The sequence below is a fragment of the Haliotis cracherodii genome, unplaced genomic scaffold (genome assembly GCF_022045235.1).
Source record: "Haliotis cracherodii isolate W230 unplaced genomic scaffold, xgHalCrac1.p SCAF_6, whole genome shotgun sequence".
Lineage (NCBI taxonomy): Eukaryota > Metazoa > Mollusca > Gastropoda > Lepetellida > Haliotidae > Haliotis > Haliotis cracherodii.
This window is the reverse complement of record NW_027266319.1, coordinates 69366028-69388199: the sequence shown is the minus strand read 5'-3', so window position 1 is coordinate 69388199 and position 22172 is coordinate 69366028. Positions and strand designations below refer to the sequence as shown.

The 22172-nt window shown below is 42.8% G+C and overlaps 2 protein-coding genes and 1 long non-coding RNA gene across 3 annotated transcripts; 1 reads left to right on the top strand and 2 right to left on the bottom strand.

Annotated features, from left to right (window-relative positions):
* Positions 1 to 2991: 2991 nt before the first annotated feature.
* Positions 2992 to 20552, top strand: LOC139446038 (uncharacterized). The gene is made up of 5 exons (XR_011651907.1): positions 2992 to 3043; positions 4443 to 4473; positions 15298 to 15359; positions 17435 to 17499; positions 20394 to 20552. It is a non-coding gene; the product is annotated as an uncharacterized lncRNA (long non-coding RNA).
* Positions 11166 to 14033, bottom strand: LOC139446037 (G-protein coupled receptor moody-like). Its single transcript, XM_071227304.1, has 3 exons — positions 13843 to 14033; positions 12591 to 12794; positions 11166 to 12112 (listed from the first exon to the last, which is right to left on the bottom strand). Exons 1-3 carry the CDS (start codon positions 13997 to 13999, stop codon positions 11343 to 11345), a joined length of 1131 nt encoding a protein of 376 aa, XP_071083405.1. The 5' UTR covers positions 14000 to 14033; the 3' UTR covers positions 11166 to 11342.
* A 277-nt stretch (positions 20553 to 20829) lies between the features above and the next one.
* On the bottom strand, positions 20830 to 21858 carry LOC139446644 (uncharacterized). Its single transcript, XM_071227920.1, has one exon. The coding sequence runs from the start codon at positions 21856 to 21858 to the stop codon at positions 20830 to 20832; it is 1029 nt and encodes a 342-aa protein (XP_071084021.1).
* Positions 21859 to 22172: the final 314 nt, after the last annotated feature.

Here is a 22172-nt window from a genome sequence, read left to right as displayed (position 1 = left end):
CGTGTACTGGTACCCTAGACAGCAACAGTAAAGTATTGTTACAGCTGTTTGTAACGTGTACTGGTAGTTCCTAGACAGCAACAGTAAAGTATTGTTACAGCTGTCTATAACATGAACTGGTGGTCCTTAGTGACATTGAAGTATTGTTACAGCTCTCTGTAACGTGTAATGGTGGTTTGTAGGCAGCAACAGTAAAGTATTGTTACAGCTGTCTGTAACATGAACTGGTGGTTCAGACAGACAACAGTGAAGTATTGTTACAGCTGTCTGTAACGTGTACTGGTGATTCGTAGACAGCGACAATGAAGTATTGTTACAGCTGTCTGTAACGTGTACTGGTTGGTAGACAGCAACAGTGAAGTACTGTTACAGCTGTCTGTAACATGAACTGGTGGTTCAGACAGACAACAGTGAAGTACTGTTACAGCTGTCTGTAACATGAACTGGTGGTTCAGACAGACAACAGTGAAGTACTGTTACAGCTGTCTGTAACGAGTGCTGGTGATTCGTAGACAGCAACAGTGAAGTACTGTTACAGCTGTCTGTAACATGAACTGGTGGTTCGTAGACAGCAACAGTGAAGTATTGTTATAGCTTTCTGTAACATGAACTGGTGGTTTGTAACCAGCGACAGTGAAGTATTGTTACAGCTGTCTGTAACATGAACTGGTGGTTTGTAGACAGACAACAGTGAAGTATTGTTACAGCTGTCTGTAACGTGTACTGGTGGTTCGTAGACAAAAACAGTGAAAGATTGTTATAGCTTTCTGTAACATGAACTGGTGGTTCAGACAGATAACAGACGCTACAGTGTTCGTCAATGGCCTATAGTTATATTCTCAGACGGTGTGACCGTGAATCAGGTCTACGACAGAACACAAATACACGCATTAGAAACATAGATATACACATGTATAAACTTCATACGCATACTAGTGAGATAAGATGCAGTAGGTGGTTGTAGGCGCACGAGCTGGCTGTGGTGGTCAGTATTTACATACTTGTAGGTAAACACGTACTAGCTATAAACAAGTAAATGGGCAAATATATGGCACATATGAACAGTATTTCTATACGTGGCTAAATACATACAGCAGACAGACAATATACACAATGTATTAATGACATATAAACGACATATACAAGGCCGTTATTCGATGTGCAGAGTTGCGTCCCTTGGGCACGCCAGAAACCTATGATGGTGGGTTCGAATCCCTGTTCACCCCGATTAGGTTCTAGGTTCACCATACCCACGCTCGTGGGTTTCACCGAAGTGGTAAACGTCTGAGACCTGCATCACTTCGGGCTTTCCTCCCGCATTAAGCTGACACGCCGCGATATAACTGGAATACTGTTCAAAGCACCGTTTAACCCAACTCACTCACTCGTATACCAGGTGCGCGGGCCTGGGGGTACACCACACCTGGGGGCGATACCGCACTAAGTGTCGACCAGCTCGTCTGCAGAGAAAATAATAATAATATTATTATTATATACAGTACATGCAGACATATCAATTAGAACAAATACAGAAATGAGCATTAATACTTGCAGGTAAATAAATCATATTGACATGTCTATCTGCAGCTGAGCTGGACAAAGCAAGGCCATAAAATGCTTCAGTCATCCATGTTTACATCCCTCCTTTCAACCATGCATGCTCACTTGGCCTTTCCGCTTATATCACCAATGAATTCGGGTAAATTACAATTATTAATATTTTTTTATGCTTATACATACTATTATCAATTTCGGATACTTATTTAGTTGTTTGAAGCAATTTTAATATCAATTACGTATTTTCGTGTCCAAACTAACAGAAACAAATACTGCCACTATATATATTAGTACAATATTGCGAATACAATTATGGATAAAATACCGCGGAATTTCCTAAAATTTCAAGAGTTGAAAATATAAGCTTTTAACTTGAAATTTCAACACAGCATCATTAAATTTCAACACAGCATCATGGAATTTCAACTTATTATCTTGAAATTTCAAGAAAAGAAGAAAAAAAGAAGTGATCCCAAAAGGCTTCCGTAGAAAGTGCTAAGTGCCATTTGTAAGGATGGCTGAGCAAGATAACAAAATAAGACAAGATAACTTTGATACATGGGATAAACACGGCGCAAAGACATTTTGTAGCATACCTTACCAATTGGTGCAGGTATCTTTACTGTCATAAAGCGTATATACAGTAGTAAAGTTATTAATATTTCTTTATAATGAATTTTTTCAAAGTAATAGCTACATTGTTGTAATATTATTTTATAATACCGAGATCAGGAGAGACATGCAGACATTAATACAATCGAAACCTTGTGAGTGCATATTATTTGTTTAACCATGAACAATACTTCTCTATGAGGGTTACCTCCCTTATGCTAATATGTTTACTCCTGTAGCCTGACACGTCAACTATTTACGCTGTAAAAAGTGCTACTACCTCGCTACATGGAAATGGGTCAAGGTTTCACCGCAGCGAAATGCTGTATGGGGAAATAAGTCGAATAGAGATAGACTGGTACCCTGCCCTTCGTCTCCTAGCGGCTGCAGGCGAGGAGCGCAAACGCTCTAGGGCAGGCAAACCAGTCTAGGACAGAGCACTCCCCTCTCATGACAATAATATAAACGTGTTTAATGTAGTGTTTCTAATAATTTACAGTTTTAAAAAAATCTTTATATAATTATTTTTGAATATCGTATGTACACTTGACATTATACAAATGAGAGACGAAGATAAAGTTTCATTAAAAGTTTGTTTCTCTCATCCCCTTGTAACCTTCTCAATAAAATTCGCTTAAAATGTTCACTGGAACTCATTCTTTCGTTTTACAGGTTTCGGAATTCATTTTGCAGCTTTGTTATAGTGTTCATTCTGTGAGCGGCAAAAATTGCAGAATAATTTTTGTCACAAGGCATACTTGTATCTGCATGTCAAAATCTTACGTACTAAAAATACATTCCGCGTGGGGAATCCCTCTCCATCAGCGCCGTCTAGTGGGATTTCCCTTCTTCCGGTCTCTTCCGCCATATTCAGGTGCGTGAAGATTGTTCATGATTTCGCATGTTGATATCCAGAAACATCCCGCAAATGAGCACATATTTTCCTTTAGTTATACACTATTTTAAAACCAGGCAAATACATCTATATAACTTGGTATATATTTTATGGATCAGTTGCTATTTTAAGTTAATATGTCAAATCTAGTCAGCGCTCCATGTTCATGGAAATATTTTTCGTGTGATGTTTACGTTGGTTAGTGTTCAGTTTAAACTTAGGTTTGGTTTAACCAGAAAATGTAAATGTTGTCAAATGTTTTATTTGTATATAATACCTCCACTGTGATACCGCCAATTATATTTTGGTTGTACACAGATGTCGATAATCAGGGAGGTATACATTAGCCCAATTCATCATGCAGTGTTTACAGTATTTACAGTATTTTAATTATTGGAAATACAATAGCGCTATTGCTTCGTGTGCTCTGTCGGTATTGTATGTTAAAATATATTATGGTTATATCATACCAAGTTTTAATAGGCTCATGAGACTATGTTATGTAAGAGTTAAAGTGACTGAATTTTCAGACTTGATCCTCATTAATCAATCAACGTTAATTCAGAATGTAGGCCATGCAGCCCATAGTTCAAATACATTGTGTTATTACTTAACAATTCAAGTACTGTACGAAAATATGGTATTGGTCACAATTATGCCCCTATAAAAAATATACAGATCATATATGACCGTAGATCAGCTGAATTTTGAGGACCAAAGAAATGATTCTGTAGAAAGGGGTCGACATATGTCTAGATTACACTTTCATCAAACTCTTTTTCTGTTGGTAAAAAAAACTACATCATATCTCTCCAGGTGAGAACAACGATACATATCTATTACACAGTCCATAACACCTCGATCATGTACTGGCATGAAAGCAACACAAAAATAATATATTAAATTACATCAGTACCAACATCCACACTTTGTATGTATATTGACAGCCATAAGAAACTTCACCACTTTAAAAATGAAATTTCACAATTAAAAAAACACAAGTTCAAACTAAATCAATGCAAAACACATCGGCAGGGAACATTGCCACACAAACATCGACAGGGAACATTGCCACACAAACATCGGGAGGGGACATTGCCACACAAACATCGGCAGGGAACATTGCCACACAAACATCGGCAGGGAACACTGCCACACAAACATCGGCAGGGAACATTGCCACACAAATATCGGCAGGGAACTCTGCCACACAAACATCGGCAGGGAACATTGCCACACAAACATCGTCAGGGAACATTGCCACACAAACATCGGCAGGGGACATTGCCACACAAAAAGCCTCAGATCCTTGTACACAAATGTGTTACCAAATTTAATTGCATCCAAACAATGACTCATGCGATGGTTCTCTTTCCAGGCTTCAGGCAGAACCACCCACACTTGATTAGGTGAGTGTTACTCTGGTACTTGTATCTGCTAGAGAAATAACGGCTGACTTGATCCAGTACAAATGAAAATGTTTATGGTTGAAAGTATGACGTTAAGTTTCAGAACTGAGGGTTAGAAATTGGCACAAGTCCAATAGTCCTTGCCTGACTGCTCAATAGTTATCATAAGGACTAGTAAAAATATGCCCTTTAAAATGGTTTTGCTATGTGTTCTCATTATAAGGACAAGTGGACTAAAACTGTTAGTTTCTATCACTGAGAACTGGTGTGAAGTGGTGGGCTATAGATTTAATTGTGCTGGACACTTCATTTGATATGGACTTGTATAGTCATACACTTAACACAGCAATTATAACTCTGCACACTGTTTTTCATTCATTGGGACTGACGATGGATGTTAGATATGTACGTTGTCAATGTTTATGCGTATAGAACATGCATGTTGCAGAGCTCCAGATAAGCTTTTGGTGCTGTGGGTATTTTATCCATGCATTTATAAATCATTGGGTATCAGTAATTCTATCTGGGTATTCAAATTTCTGTTACCCACTAGTTTTACGCATGTGGGTATTTAGTTAAGTATGTAAAAACACTATTCATCTAGTCCCTGCAAACCGGTGTCGTGTGGGTTCGAGAGCTTTATAGGACTCAAAAATACCACGATACTTCAACAAGAAAGTGTGATGGCAAATGATCATGATGTAACTGTCATCGTGGAATTTGGCAAGGTTGACGGAATGCCCGTTAATATTATTTCAAAATAAGTTGCTGATTTGCGAATCGAATACGCAGGGTTACTTCACAATATTTTGATGATACGAACAAGTTTTATTTTTATAGCATATCTGTAATGTTCGTTGCGTATTTGATACGCTTGGATTTTATTTTACTGCATATTTCTGCATTGCTGATGCATATTTTACACAGATACGCAGCTTATCTGGAGCTCTGATGTTGTGGCCAGATAAACACCAATCAAAAGTCACTCTCATCTTTGAGGTCATTGGGGAAGATTGTTGTCATGCATTGCCTGTTGTTCTAGCCGCACTTTTAACAGGACAATCCTGAGAATTGGGGGAGAACGGGTGACCAGTCTAAGGCACCGCAATACCCTGTGCAGAGTTGCGTTCCTTGGGCATGCCAGAAACCTATGATTGTGGGTTCGATTCCCGGGTCGCCCTGATTATGTTTCTAGGTTTGTCTGCCCATACCTGTGCTCGTGGGTTTCATCGAAGTGGTAAACTTCTGACACCTGCATCACTTCGGCTTTCCTCCCACATTAAGCGGACACGTCGTGATATAAGTGGAATATTGTTAAAAAGCGGCGTTAAACCCAGCTCATTTACTCGCTCACTCACTCCTGAGAATTGTTGTTCATTCTCAAGAAGTTGTCTTGATTAACGTCAAGGTCTAGAAGTAATATACTCACCGCCAAAAGGAATGCGAATACCATACATGTTGGTTAAAATATAACGACTTACACATATTTGAGAGATCATAGATTGGTTCAATGCACAAACGAACATACTTGTATGTTGTGTGAACTGATGCTCATGAACGTATCACATGTGATGTCATAGACCCATGACTCGAGATGCACCATTTGTCTCGTGCAGGATTAGCGTGTAAGTTTGGAAAGTGCAGCATATCATGATAAGAGTAAAAATACTGTTGTAACACCTGACTGATAGTTTTGTCATTAAGTGGTACACATTAGAAACATCTCTTGACCTACATACTGCTCTATATGTTTCTGTGGTTCATATTTCTTTTGGCAGTGAGTATATATTTTGGCTGGAATGATGTGGAGACACGCTGAGATTTTTGGCGCCTTGAGGAATTGTAGCTTGTGTTTATGCCAACACGTCTGGTTGAAACTAACTGTGAAGGATTTCTACAAACAAACATTGATTTTAGGGAAAGCTTAGCAATAGGTAACAAATGTTATATTTGGGATAACACTTTCTTAGTAAAGTACAGATTCTCGTACTTTTTTGGGTTGAGTCCTGTCCGGGATTCGAACCCACACTTGCCAGAGTAAGGCACCTAATCGCCAGCACACAAAGTCAGCAATCTAACCCACTCAGCCACCGAGGCTTCCACAAAAATGAAAGTCCGACAACTGGTAGTCTAGATCACGTATTTTGAGTACCCCTGTGACAAGTGTAAATTTGTGTGCTGGCGATTAGGTGCCTCACTCTGGCAAGCGAGGGTTCGAATCCCGGACGGGACTCAACCCCAAAAAGTACGAGAATCTGTACTTTACTAAGAAAGTGTTATCCCAAATATAACATTTATTATATTTGACCACTTTCTAAATGGCATTGTGTATTCTTAGCAATAGGTACTCAAACTGAACCAAAGCTAGAAAACTATCGTTGGTTGATGCATGTCCTCATATTCCAATTGCATGGATCGATGCCCATGATGTCAATCACTGGACAGTCTGGTTTCAGACTCGATTATTCACTGACCGCTGCCATATAGCTGGAATTTTGCCAAGCGTGACGTTAAACAACAAAATTAACTGAAGTGCAGGAATAGTTAGACATGGCCACAAGTCCCTTCATCAGAGACTAGTGAAAATCCAGAGGTACCAGTTGTTTTCTACCAACATGGAGATCTTATGCATTAACGACTAGTCCAGAGGTCATTTCAGATATGAACAATGGTGTTTGCTACTGCTAGAAACTGCTAGGGGGGCAGGGGGGGCTTCGTGGATTGTGTGTCGTACCCTGGCTGCAAGGGGTGTTGCTCATGATATCTATCACTAGTTTGAGTCTTCATTATTGATTATTTACAGGCTGCTGTGTAAGTGGAATGTTGCTTAGTTGCAATGATAAACAACAGACAAAGCACATTGGTATTTTATGTAGGTGACATATACACATTAGGGATGGGTATTGGATGTTTAAAGTGTATCACAATATTTTGCACAGCACAAGGCCATATTGCAATACGTATCACGATATATTGTATAATTCTAAATTTTTAATTCAGAAGCAATCAGATACATTAAGGTATTAACTGAAGTTCATAAATGAAACAAAACAAGATGCTGGTACAAAATAATATTGACTAATTTAAAAAATATGCATCTTGGGGCCCCGGATGCTCACTCATCAGCGTTAGAAATTGGCACTAGTTGGCACTAGTCCTGTAGTCCTTACCAATATGCCCAACAGTAATGGTATCCTAAGGACAGGTAAAAATTGGCCCATTTTAAGAGTTTTGCTATATGTTATCATTAAAAGGACTAGTGGACAAGAACTGTTAGTTTCTAACCCTGCTCATGGGTAGTGAAGGCATTTGGCAAGTATATAACATTAAACACATGATAAAAATCCCAATTTGAAATCATTTGATATATCGAGCACGAAAAAGTGATAATGTGATATGTATCATGGAAAGAATGAACCTCAATTTACAGATATACCAGCAATACCTCACACCCTTAATACCCATCACTGGTTTGTGTTTTCATGATTTAATAACAGTCTTCTGTGTAACTGGAATATTTCTCTGTGCAGTGTTAACCAACAGACAGAACACAAGGATGTTTTACGTAGGTAACAAATAAACCAGCCCAATGGAACCTGACTAGTCATACAGGTAGCAGCCTGTCAACAGTGTGATTGTATGAAGCAAAGCTGATCGGTCTCTGGTTAGAATAGACTAAGTGTCTTGTTTGTTTGTTTGTTTGTTTGTTTGTTTGTTTGTTTGTGTCTGTTGTTTAACAACTCGCTCAGCGATTTTACAGCTATATGTCGGCGGTCTGTAAATAACTGGGGCAGTTGGGTAGCCAAGTGGTTAAGGTGTTCACTTGTCATGCCGAATCCCCAGGTTTGATTCCCGACATGGGTACAGTGTGTGCAGTCCATTTCTGGTGTCCCCTGCCATGATATAGCTGGAATATTGCTGAAAGCAGCATAAAACCATACTCGCTCGCTCACTCTGAATAATCGAGTCTTGACCAGATAATCCAGTGATTTACATCATGAGTGTTTATCCATGCAATTGGGATACGATGACATGCATCAACCAAGTCAGCGAGTCTGACCACCCGATCCTGTTGGTCGCCTCTTACCAGCAACTAAGTGAATCTGGTAATAAACTTGGTGTTTTTGTTGATTGTCGATGTTGGACGCTGCTCATTATATCAATCACTGGTTGTATGGAATCTGAACACTACAAACATGCATCCAACCTTAAGTCAGAGAAATAGAACACAAGGCATTTATAGACAAACAATGATGTTTAATCTCCTAGTGGTGATTCAAGGACAGAACATGTTCCCAGTTGACAAAGGTTAAAATTTGTGGCATCAAAGTTACAGACCCGGAAGATCCGGGGTAGAATAGGTCTTCAGCAACCCATGCTTGTCGTAAAAGGCGACTAAGAGGCAACTAACGGGATTGGGTGGTCAGGCTTGCTGACTTTGTTAATGCATGTCATCGATCCCAATTGCATAGATCGATGCTCATGATGTCAATCACTGGATTGTCTGGTCCAGACTTGGTTATTTACAGACCGCCGTCATATAGCTGGAATATTGCTGAGTGCAGCATTAAACAAACATCCAGGTTACACCCCAGGTCGTCAGTGTTAGAGCTTCACCGTACATGGGTTGTCCAATAGCCACTGTTTCTACTTTTTTTTAAATTAGACGAAGAGGGTTGATACTGGCATCAAATCCCAAACAGCATGGGCCCAAAATATGAGGCATGGTTTGTGTCGACTCCTTCACAGGCTGACAGATATGGCTTATGCCGATTGACATGTCTATCACTAACTAACTAAACACAACACAACACAACACTCCATATCACAGATGACTTTCCATAAAACAAGGATACAAATGTGACTATGAGGATTATACAGTGGCTCTCATTAACACGTTTCTTGTATGATACATGAGGTTTCCACACCTGACAATACTCCCCTCCCATAAACAAACTCAGTGGTCTGCATGTGGAAGCTGTATCATGTCTTAGCTGTGCAAACTCTCACAGATAACAGGGGCGGTCGGGTAGCCTAGTTGTTAAAGCGTTCGCTCCTCACGCTGAAGACCTGGGTTCGATTCCTGACATGGGTACAATGTGTGAAGCACATTTCTGGTGTCCCCTGCCGTGATATTGCTGGAATATTGCTAAACGCGGCGTAAAACCATACTCACTCACTCACTCACTCACAGATAACAGAACAAATGAAGAGTGAGAATCTTATATAATTGCTATAACATTATTCCATTTATTTATTTTTTAAATTAAATTTTGGACAATGCCTTTTCCCTCAGTTTGCCTGACATGTGCACCTAGTTAATGATCGTGATTAACCCCAGTGGGAAGTGAAGCCAGAGGTTTGTGTTTCTGTAGTCTGTGCACCCAATGTCAGTGTGAAGAATAAGGAAGATATTGAACCCTTGGCGTACATCCCAGCGCTGTGTGTAAGAGGGAGCTGAGACAGGCCGTGAATGGAGTAAACTCACCAATAAGTGAGGGGGACATGGGTGGCCCAGTTGGCTAAGGCGCCGTGATTCGCCGTGCAGAGTTGTGTCCCTTGGGCACGCCAGAAACCTATGATTGTGGGTTCGAATCCCGTTTCACCCCGATTATGTTTCTAGGTTTGTCAGCACCATACCCGTGCTCGTGGGTTTCACCGAAGTGGCAGACGTCCGAGACCTGCATCACTTCGGGCTTTCCTCCCACATTAAGCCGACACGCCGTGATATAACTGGAATATTGTTAAAAGCGGCATTAAAACCCAAGTCACTCACTCACTCCAATAAGTATAAGATATATATTAATGCAAAAAACATTTCTACTTTGTGGCTTATTAAGAAATCTTTTAAACATTATTTATTTCTTAAAATATATCTTGTGTTCCATTGCTCTGCATGAAATGTATAACAACAGTTACCTCCCTTCGTCCCCATGCATCGCCCCTGCCGTCAGAAACTTGGTCAGTCTTTTGTGTGACTTAAAAACAAATCTGGGAAATATTTGCAGGCTGCGGTGTAGGACCGCAATCGGAGCTGTGTGGTTGTCTCGGAGAATTGTAATCTCGAGAATCGTAATGCTATACTCAAAGATATCATATATTTCATTTGAATTAATAATTTGGATGTATTAGCGTAATGACATTATTATTTTTTTCTTAAATGCCGTTTTTACTGGGGCCTGGGTAACCAAGTAGTCTGAAGCACCGCAATTCGCTGCACAGACTTGCATCCCTTGGGCACACCAGAAACTTATGATTGTAGGTTTGAATCCCGGTTCGCCCCAATTGTTTCTAGGTATGCCAGTGCTCGTGGGTTTCACCAAAGTGGGAAAAGTTTGGCTTCTCTCCCACATTAAGCTGACACGTAATATGAATGGACTACTGTTAAAATGGGACTTTAAAACCAAACTCCTGTTTACCCTGTTGATAAATTTGTCTATTTATTGAGGTCAGAATGTTATTTTGGATTGTCACTTGTTAAGTTCTAACACAATGCACAAACATACTCAGCGTTGGAAATTGGCACCAGTCCTATTGTCCTTGCCAAACAGTCCAATAGTTTAAGGTAGCATAAGGACTAAAAGAATGTTATTTTTAAGGGTTTTGCTATTTGCTATCAATTTAAGGACTAGAGGACTAAAACTGTTAGTTTCCATCGCTGTTTCATAGTCCAGTAGGGTCCCCACCAATCAGTTCAACCTACAGGAAGACTCCTGTCCTATTGCAGCAAACATCACAGGTTGCCTCAGCAGTTTCACAGCTCCACAATCTTTTGTGCAGTTTCACAATATCCCGTTCATACTCGAGTTCGTTCCTTCTGCAGTGACGTTCTTGGACCCACCTTGCTGCGTGGGAGAATCCTGATCCGTTCATGTCTGACAGGGTGAGGGGTCCGAGTTCGAGCCTAGACCCTGCAACGATGAGGTCTGCTGTCCTGGTAACAACTGGTTCAACTCACACATGTGCTGCTTGTGGGGGACGGCATGACTTGTCATCTTGACTGTTGGGTCCTTCTTACCTACTTTCTTGCAGGACATAATGTTCAAGTAGGCTTGTCTGAATTGGGAGTTCATGAGTCCGTAGATAAGCGGGTTGATGGCACTGCCAACGTACACGGTGATGGAGCAGAACATATGGAATTGCTTGGACAGTACGGTGTTCCAGTCGATGATGCTTGATATCGTGCAGGGGAAATAAGACAACGCGAACACGATGAATATTGCGATCATCATGCGAGTCAGATGCATCTCCTTACGATGATTGTGAAGGTCAAGGACAGAGTTGAGGAAGGTCGGTCGTACGATGCGGCGATGACTGGCTCTGGTCGTGCGGAAGATCCTGGCGTAGAAGTACGTGATGAGCACGCTGGGAATGACTGCTCGGATGAGGAGGAGGAAGAGCTTGAAGGACTGGCTGTCATGGTCGAGTATCAAGTTGCACGTGACCAGCACGGGGACGTAGCCGAACTGGCCCCAGACTCCCACAATGGCTGGAGTCAACCCCAGCAGCGGGAGGAGCCAGGCAAACACCAGCATCAGGGCCATGTTTCTAGGAACGAAGATTGTCTTGTAGGCGGCCAGGTTGGTGACCATCTTGTAGCGGTTCCACGCTATCATCGTTATGGTGATGATTGTTGTACCTGTGCACAGATGAAGACTGTATCAGTACCAATTAATCAGCTGGATAAAGTATTTAGCCAGTGTTTGATTATATGGAAAAATTAACTTTGACAGGAGTTTAGAAAACAAAAGGAAGGTAAAACATAAAAATGTACTAATGAAGAATTACATTTTCTTTGCAAAAGTCGATAAGGTCATTCCGCCATGCCAGAACAAGCATGCATCTTTAGTTACTGATAGTTATTTTGAAGTGGATGCTGATCTAGGACGGTTTCTACCTGTGAGAGTGGACGCTGATCTAGGAAGGGTGTCTACCTGTGAGAGTGGACACTGAGCTAGGAAGGGTGTCTACCTGTGAGAGTGGACACTGAGCTAGGAAGGGTGTCTACCTGTGAGAGTGGACGCTGAGCTAGGAAGGGTGTCTACCTGTGAGAGTGGACGCTGAGTAGGAAGGGTGTCTACCTGTGAGAGTGGACGCTGAGTAGGAAGGATTTCTACCTGTGAGAGTGTATCCCAAGATGCCCACAAACTTGCAGAGGTTGGCGTCGATGTACCAGCCGTCTGCGATGTAGGTGTAGATGTTGAAAGGCAGGACAAAGAGGACAAACATGAGGTCACACACGCTGAGGTTCACCACGAACATGTTGGACACGGTCTGCAGCCTCCTCGTGGTCTTCACCGCCAGGACGGCCATGATGTTACCTGCAACAGACGACGAAGCAGTCAGCCTCGTGTATCTTTGCACACTAGTTCAGAATACACACTACAGTAGCAGGGGAAATAGGGGGAATTCTCCCACGATTTTTAAAATTACTCAATTTGGTCAGAGGTATCAAACAACAATAACCACCTGTGAATGGAACAGATGATTTGACACCTGCATCACAGTTGAAGCCAATAATTACTAAGTACTTCTTACTTTGTCATGTCAGTTGGTAGTTTTAAACAATTATTTGTACAATTATGGGCTACAGAGTTCAGAGTATTCAAAGCTTGTGTGGCAATCCATTTTGGGTACAAAGAGTGTACATTAACACAGTTCCAGATAACTTTTTGAACAATTGAGTTTTTTCTTTGGGTTTCTATTTTAATTGGGTTATTACATTTTTCATTGGGTAACCAATATATTTTCACTCCTCTGTTGGGTTTTTCCCCAAATTAGTGAACATTTTAAGATTTAAAAAAATGAAATAATGTTTTGAATGTATATATAACTGTTCTAAATATATATAGGCTTGACTCGGAAGGTAAATTAGCTTGTATTTGTGTTTCGGAAATTAGCTCCTTTGTATGCATGCTGAAAAAGCTTCATTGGGTATTTATGCGTGCTGATTTTATACATTTGAGTTTTTCATTTAATGCATGCGTTTCTGTATGCAACTTAATTGAAAGTAACTGGGTTTTTGATATGTTTGGGGGGTATTTTACGCAAATACGCTGCTTAACTGTAGCTCTGTATTAAGTTTTTGTGTGACTCCAGTATCTCGCCAATCATGTAAATGAGTTAGGACAGCCCCATTCTCTGGTGGATTGAGTGTCTGGCTGGAGAATGGAAAATCAGGGGTTAGATGGTATAAATAAAGGTGGTACTTGTTGTTTCCCAGCCTGGCACTCAGAATTACAGGGATAAAACAAGGACTTGGGAAATCAGTCAGTATACAGTATTTGGTTTAAGCTTTGGCATGGTATCTCAGAGGGCTGTACTATGATACTGAAATAGCAGTACACCCCCAAAATCACGTGTGCTTACCGGCGCACCCTGCGACGATGATGACCGCCATGAGAAAGACGGCAGCTTGCACCAACAAGCCCGCCTCGTCTTGATCCACCGCCTGCTTCCACGTCAGGTCTTCTTCAGTCGTCAGTGGAAACTTGACATGACGTCGGCTTCCGTTCGTGTGCACCATGTTTCCCTGTGGTGTCCTCACACAAGGATCTTGGCCAAACCTTTTCAGAAGAGTTAACTCTTTCAGCTCTGAACACGTGCCTGCTGTCACAGTTAACCACTGTCTCCCTCGTGAAGCAAACTTTGATTATCTCCCTTACCTCAACACTGACAGTTTTCCACAGACTGATCAACTCCTCATTGATCCACGGGCCACACTCGTAACATTGCAGCAATGTGTCAGGAAGTGTGTACAAGGGTCTGTAATGTCGTTTCTTTGAGGAGTTTGGGCAGACAGATGATGACCAGCAATAAATCCGGAACAGCTATCTCAGTAGCACACTATCATAATAACAACTACCATGTGGAATAACTTCCTGCCTTTCTGTCACACAAAACTTTCAGTTCTGAAAATGTTCCTTTTTTAAATCCTTAAAATTGACTCCATTCCTGTAGTGGACCAACACCGGCTGGTTCGTCATGTTGTGATTGTAGTGTGTTGTATGAGAGCCCGGCGTGTACACTGCTGGTGCTGTCTTGTCTCTTCCCCTCACACAGCTAGACTGGGGAGGCTGTGAGGAGCCCTGCATCCAAGCAGGGGCGGGGCTTCTTGGAGCTGATAGACAGCTACATGACGTCAGGCTCCAGCAAAGCCAGTGTCTGATTGGCCATCTGTGTGTGTGAGGCTGAACATTTTGTCTTGACGTCTATCTGATATGTATATTGATTTATTTATGGGGGAAGATGAAATAATTGTCCCTCAGATCTCAAAAACAGCAGTTGAACTAGTTGCTGTTAAACATAACAAGCTTTCCTTTCAGCAATTTGTTTTTAATATATTTTGAAGGATCTGTGTGCAGCAATGCACACCATGTCTCTGAAGCACCATCAAACCTAGTTACATAGTTCAGTGCAGTTACTGATGAGGTAACGGCTTGTGCTGAGGTACCGGCACCGATACACTTTTCAGTGAGACATTTCTGTACAGACGCCAGTAGCTTTGTCCAGCATCAGTGGAGCGACACTTCCTGATCATTTGAAAGCAGTCTTGTAATGTCCTACATTTATGACATCCTCTTTTTCAAAGAAAATAAACAGCAAAAATCCCCCACCTCCCTAGTGCAACTACACTATGGGATGTGCTGAAATAGAAAACACATTTTGCTGTGATTTATTTGATTTAAAGTATTTTGTGTAAACTATTGATAGGGGGGGGGGGGGGTGGATCTCAGGGGGGAGGAGGAGGATGTCACCAGTTGTCACTATTATTGATGTGAAGGTGTTATGTTAGCTCACCTGCTTTGTTTCTTTGTATTGCAGGTAACAAACCAGTCAACAGACCAAGATGGCCAAGTCCAAGAACCACACCAATCACAACCAGAGTAAGTAGACAAGCATTACTAAGGAATGCCTTCGTTTAGCAAATTGCCATAACTATCAGCTCACAGTGCTTGGTCTTGTACAAGATGTATGGATGATTCAGAGGCTTGTATGTTCTTGGGAGTCCCCAGGTATGCCCTCTATCCACTAGAACAGGGAGGTGGTCCTAAGTCCTTGCAGGTGACTCCCCAGTCAGACACTCTGTCCACTAGACCAGGGAGGTGGTCCTAAGTCCTTGCAGGTGACTCCCCAGTCAGACACTCTGTCCACAAGACCAGGGAGGTGGTCCTAAGTCCTTGCAGGTGACTCCCCAGACACTGTCCACTAGACCAGGGAGGTGGTCCTAAGTCCTTGCAGGTGACTCCCCAGTCACTCTCTGTCCACTATACCAGGGAGGTGGTCCTAAGTCCTTGCAGGTGACTCCCCAGACACTGTCCACTATACCAGGGAGGTGGTCCTAAGTCCTTGCAGGTGACTCCCCAGTCACTCTCTGTCCACTAGACCAGGGAGGTGGTCCTAATTCCTTGCAGGTGACCCCCCAGTCACTCTCTGTCCACTAGACCAGGGAGGTGGTCCTAAGTCCTTGCAGGTGACTCCCCAGTCAGACACTGTCCACTAGACCAGGGAGGTGGTCCTAAGTCCTTGCAGGTGACTCCCCAGACACTGTCCACTAGACCAGGGAGGTGGCCCTAAGTCCTTGCAGGTGACTCCCCATTCAGACACTGTCCACTAGACCAGGGAGGTGCCCTAAGTCCTTGCAGGTCACTCCTCAGTCAGACACTCTGTCCACTAGACCAGGGAGGTGGCCCTAAGTCCTGGCAGGTGACTCCCCATTCAGACACTGTCCACTAGACCAGGGAGGTGGCCCTAAGTCCTTGCAGGTGACTCCCCATTCAGACACTGTCCACTAGACCAGGGAGGTGGTCCTAAGTCCTTGCAGGTGACTCCCCAGTCAGACACTGTCCACTGGACCAGGGAGGTGGTCCTAAGTCAGACACTGTCCACTAGACCAGGGAGGTGGTCCTAAGTCCTTGCAGGTGACTCCCCAGACACTGTCCACTAGTCCAGATGGGATATATGTATATATATGTTTATGAGTAAAGAACATTGTATTGTGTGATCCTTAAAGTTCTATATAATACAGAAAAGTCTTTATTAATTTATGATGAAAGTTTGTCTCGGTGGTTGTTATTGCTTTTTGGTGTGAACAACACGAACTGTTGCGAGAATTTGAAGGATAACAGTGAAGACATTGTACTGTTGTATGATAGTGGTCCTGTTGGTTTTAAGACCACCATTCGGTCTGTAGGTACTTCGTGCAGCTCGGCAAACAGACATTGAGGTCGACATCAGAACCTCTCCTGATCCATTTGAACTATATAGCCTTTTCAGATAGGTGTGCACCCAGTGGAATATCATTGATTTTTCTTAATTCGTTTGAAGAAGATCATTAGGGGTAAAGTCTTCGTTCGAATGAAGACCTTGTGAAAGTGTAGATAAACTTGGGTTATGGCTGGCAATGTGATTTACTCTGATAATAATGAGTAGCCAGCACTGTTGGCTGACTGCCAAATTGACCTACAATGCTGGTGTTATGGTCAGCAATTTATTGATCAGCTCTACCTGATGTATGTCCAGCACCCAATTTTAAACCAATTTGTGTCCCTAATTCAATATGTGTCCCTAATTCAATATGTCTTTGACCTACCCACCATCTTCACAGGTATTGATGTCTAAGATGTCCACAGGTATTCAGCCTGTGAAGATCCGGAGAATAGGTCTTCAGCAACCCATTCTTGATGTAAAAGGTGACAATGCTTGTCATAAGAAGTGACTAACGGGATCGGGTGGTCAGGCTCCCTGACTTGGTTGATGCAAGTCATTGAATTCCGATTGCATGGATCGATCCTCATGATGTCATCACTGAATTGTCTGGTCCAGACTTGATTATCTACAGAGCGCCATATAGTTGGAATATTGCTGAGTGTGGCGTTAAACAACAAACAAGCAAACCACAGTATTGACGTCAGTCTGCAGCTTGGTACCTTGTAAATTTTCTGTTTTTTGTTCTTTGCAGACAGCAAACATCACAGGAATGGAATCCATCGCCCCAAGTCGTACAGATACCCATCCATGAAGGGGGTAGGTAGTCCTCACATCGGTGCCAATGCTTGTCATAAGCAGAGATGCCATCCATTATGCTTTTGGCGTAATTATCACACTTTTGAGCCTAAAATTACGCTATTGCACTTATCCTCTCCAAATTATTATTTTTGACCTTTTTTTAACAAATTATTTACATATATGAAGTTTCATGGCAAGCAAATTGTTAATGCACAATCACTTGAAGCATTTTACAGGGAACTAATCGAATGTTCACTGATATTTCTTTGGAACTCGAAACACCACATTGTCTTTCTGCATTACACATAATATTAAGAACACACAATGCCATTTAGAAAGTGGTCAAATGTCAAACGTTATGTTTAGGATAGCGCTTTCTGAGTAAAAGTACAGATCCTGGATTCGAACCCACACTGCCAGAGTAAGGCACCTTATCGCCAGCACGCAAAGTCAGCGATTTAGCCAACTAAGCCACCGATGCTTTCACTAAAATGAAAGTCTGACAACTGGTAGTCTAGATCACGTACTTCCTGTACCCCTCTGACAAGTGGAAATTGGCACGGCTCCCATGGCCGAAAGCTATGAACACACAATTCCATTTAGAAAGTGGTTGAATGTAACAAATACTTTAACATGTATTGTGATATGTGTTGCAATATATTGAAAAGTCACATTTTCATGAGTTAATCAGGGTTATACTCTCGGTACAGAGAGCTCATTATTATTTTTATAGTCGCAGTGTGTACACGCTAATTGATAAAAAAATTGTCAAGAGGCAAGTTGTATCAGAAGGGTACTATTTTCCATCTCCATATCGATTATGACACATAAATATACTTGTTTATATTTGCCCCAATATATTGCTACTAGGGCTGTTACGATTCACTCGCGTATTCAGTGAAACAAAATTTATCCATTCATGAATTGAATTCGTTATTCGTGGCCACTAGAATCAAATATTTATGAATATGCAAGCATCTGCATTTACATAAAAAAAAATACCCATAAGAACATATTTTATGCATAGATTTCTTCATAAGACTCATAACACTCTTAATCTCTTATACTATTTAATTTGACGGTATTGTGGTCACTGGTCATTGTTGCATTTGAGCAGATACTAGTACCTGGATAAATGCAGTATATAAATGAATGATATATTTAATAATATATTAAATATTAACAAACCATGTCAAATAATTTATGTTCTTGTTGCCTCACTGAACATGCTGAATTTAACAATTGATCATCAACAGCTGACTTGTTATTGTATTCGTGAATTATTATTTGTATTCGTTACCCTATATTAGTGATACAAATCATATTCGCCGCATAGTGTATTCCTTGCAGCCCTAATCGCTACATTTAAAAATGTATTGTAATACGTACCACAATTGCACCACAATATACCAGTGTACCATTAATTCCCTTAGTAACCTTAGTAACCTGTGCGGGATAAGGATCCCAGCAGGATCAGAGGTAATCAGTGGAAAACACTTGAACAGTTTCTCCTGGTAAATTAGGATGTATTAGATCAATGGTAAGGCTTGTGTTGAATAGTTTATGTCATTGGAATAAGGTCATTGATTTGCTCTCTTGTACGTGGTGCTCAGGCTGGCTACCCTCTCCACTCATGTAATGTCAGTATTTCATTTTCACACATTGAGTTATATCCCTTATGTATGACAGGATCTGCTGATTATAATTTGGTTGGTGTGGTGTGGGTCAGTATAGGCTGGACAAGATGTGGCCCTCAGATGAAAGGTTGATTAGGCTACTGGCAGGGTTAAAATTTGGCACTAGTCCTATAGTCCTTGCCAAACCGCCCAATAGTAAAGGTATCCTAAGGACTAGTAGAATTTTGCCATTTTAAAGGTTTTGCTATATGCTATCATTATAAGGACTAGTGGACTGAAACTGTTAGTTTCTACCGCTGCTACTGGGGAGGTCAGATCCATCTTACGTCTGAAGAGATGCCCTAGCTGCCCACGGCCCAGCCAGGATGTCAATAAAAGTGTTGACTCTTTGCTTCCCAGACAGAGTGTACATCATGACTCCTGCTCACTTGATAGTCTCATTACTTTTGTAAGATATCTGTTTGTCATTTGGTGAAGACCAAGCCTGCATTGATCGGATGTAACCCATCGAAAAACTTAAACAGCTTCTGGTAATTGAGAATGTTTAAGATCAAGGTTGGAGCTTGTGATTTATTTTTTAATTGAATTCAGGATATTGTGTTGTCCTTTGGGCTCTCTCTCTCTCTCTCTCTCTCTCTCTCTTCCCTCCCCTCCCTCCCTCACTCACTCACTCACTCATCCTCTCGCACGCACGCACGCACGCACGCACGCACACACACACACACACACACACACACACACACACACACACACACACACACATACATGGAATAAGGATGTACATATACCATACTTGTGCCATGTACTTTATTTTAGGTGAATCAGGCCACTTCTGCAGGGAAATATTGAAAAGAATGTAATGTCAGTGTTTTCATTTACACTCCTTGAGTTATTTCCCTTTTGTCTACCGGTTTTGGATCGGTTGTTCGTGGATTGGAATCAGGAGTTGTTGGGTTTTTTCAAAGTGGTTAATATAAACTATCCTCGACCCTTGAAGATGCGGAATAGATGCAGCAACCCAAGCTTGCCGTAAAAGGCATCTATGGTTGTCGTAAGAGGCGACTAGTGAGATTGGGTGGTCAGGATCGCTGACTTGGTTGATGTATGTCATCATATCCCAATTGCATGGGTAGATGGTCGATGTCAATCACTGGATTGTCTGGTCAGACTCGATTATTTACAGACCGCTGTCTTGTGGCTCGAATATTGCTGAGTGCGGCATTAAACACAAACACTGTCACTCTCATTGTACTAACTCAAGATGTCTCATTGCAGGTTGATCCCAAGTTCTTGAAGAACCTGAAGTTTGCCAGGAAACACAACAAAAAGGCTGTTAAATAGACATGGCTGCTGAAATATTGTATGTCGCTGGATCTTGTGTGGTTAACACTGTGACTGTTGACTGCACGGTCAATAAAACATCGCCACAGTGAACAGCAGTCTTTCTTTTCTTTGTGGATGCCGAGTGGTAGAGTAAGAGGCTGCAGGCAGGGGTTGGAGGGTTGGAGGCAGGTGGGGTTGGTGGGGTTGCAGAGTTGGAGGCTGGTGGGGTTGCAGGGTTGCAGGCTGGTGGGGTTGCAGAGTTGGAGGCTGGTGGGTTTGCAGGGTTGGAGGCAGGTGGGGTTGGACAGTGGTGGGGTTGCAGAGTTGGAGGCTGGTGGGATTGCAGGGTTGCAGGCAGGTTGGGTTGGACAGTGGTGGGGTTGGAGGGTTACAGGCAGGTGGGGTTGGAAAGTGGTGGGGTTGCAGGGTTGGAGGTAGGTGGGGTTGGACAGTGGTGGGGTTGCAGGGGTGGAGGCAGGTGGGGTTTGACAGTGGTGGGGTTGCAGAGTTGGAGGCTGGTTGGGTTGCAGGGTTGGAGGCTGGTGGGGCTGGACAGTGGTGGGGTTGCAGAGTTGGAGGCTGGTGGGGTAGCAGGGTTGGAGGCTGGTAGGGTTGGACAGTGTAGGGGTTGCAGAGTTGGAGGCAGGTGGGGTTGGACAGTGGTTGGGTTGCAGGGTTGGAGGCTGGTGGGGTTGCAGGGTTGCAGGCAGGTTGGGTTGGACAGTGGTGGGGTTGCAGGCGCGTGGGGTTGCAGGGTTGGAGGCAGGTGGGGTTGGACAGTGGTAGGGTTGGAGGCAGGCGGGGCTGCAGGGTTGGAGGCAGGTGGGGTTGGACAGTGGTGGGGTTGGAGGCTTGTTGGGTTGGACAGTGGTGGGGTTGCAGGGTTGGAGGCTGGTGGGGTTGGACAGTGATGGGGTTGGAGGCTTGTTAGGTTGGACAGTGGTGGGGTTGCAGGGTTGGAGGCTGGTGGGGTTGCAGGGTTGGAGGCAGGTGGGGTTGGACAGTGGTGGGGTTGCAGGTGGGTGGGCATGGACAGTGGTGGGGTTGGAGGCTGGTGGGGTTGCAGCCAGGTGGGGGTTTCAGGCAGGTGGGGTTGGACAGTGGTGGGGTTGCAGGGTTGGAGGCAGGTTGGGTTGGACAGTGTTGGGGTTGCAGGGTTGGAGGCTGGTGGGGTTGGACAGTGGTGGGGTTGGACAGTGGTGGGGTTGGACAGTGGTGGGGTTGCAGGGTTGGAGGCTGGTGGGGTTGCAGGGTTGGATGCAGGTGGGGTTGGACAGTGGTGGGGTTGCAGGTCGCTGGGCATGGAAAGTGGTGGGGTTGGAGGCTGGTGGGGGTTGCAGGCAGGTGGGGGTTTCAGGCAGGTGGGGTTGGACAGTGGTGGGGTTGCAGGGTTGGAGGCTGGTGGGGAAGGTTGCATCTTACCGAAGCAAGGGCGTTAACTGACTATAAAAGTTCAGTTTTCACCCTTGCTGAACTAGGCTGGAATTCTGGAGTTACATTTTGGCTGAACTAATAAGTTTATGAATAATCCAATCAAAATCGTGTAACAAACTAGACATCTGGTTTGTTAACATGAATTTCAACCTGCAGGATTTGCCAACTGGGCGTTGACAGATATTTTGCAAATCTTTACATGTTTTAAGTCAAGGTGTTGAAGTGATTGAATGCACTTCCTGGGGTTTTATTACAACATAGATCTTTATTATTGATAACATCAAATTGACTGGGCGC

Bases quoted from the DNA above. Each gene is read 5' to 3' on its own strand.
- LOC139446644 (XM_071227920.1), bottom strand. From the start codon at position 21,858: ATGCAACCTTCCCCACCAGCCTCCAACCCTGCAACCCCACCACTGTCC.
- LOC139446037 (XM_071227304.1), bottom strand. From the start codon at position 13,999: ATGGTGCACACGAACGGAAGCCGACGTCATGTCAAGTTTCCACTGACG. The intron at 12,795-13,842 runs GTAAGCACACGT...CGTCTGTTGCAG, and splicing joins CATCGTCGCAGGGTGCGCCG to GTAACATCATGGCCGTCCTG. The intron at 12,113-12,590 runs GTAGAAATCCTT...ATCTGTGCACAG, and splicing joins CTTGGGATACACTCTCACAG to GTACAACAATCATCACCATA.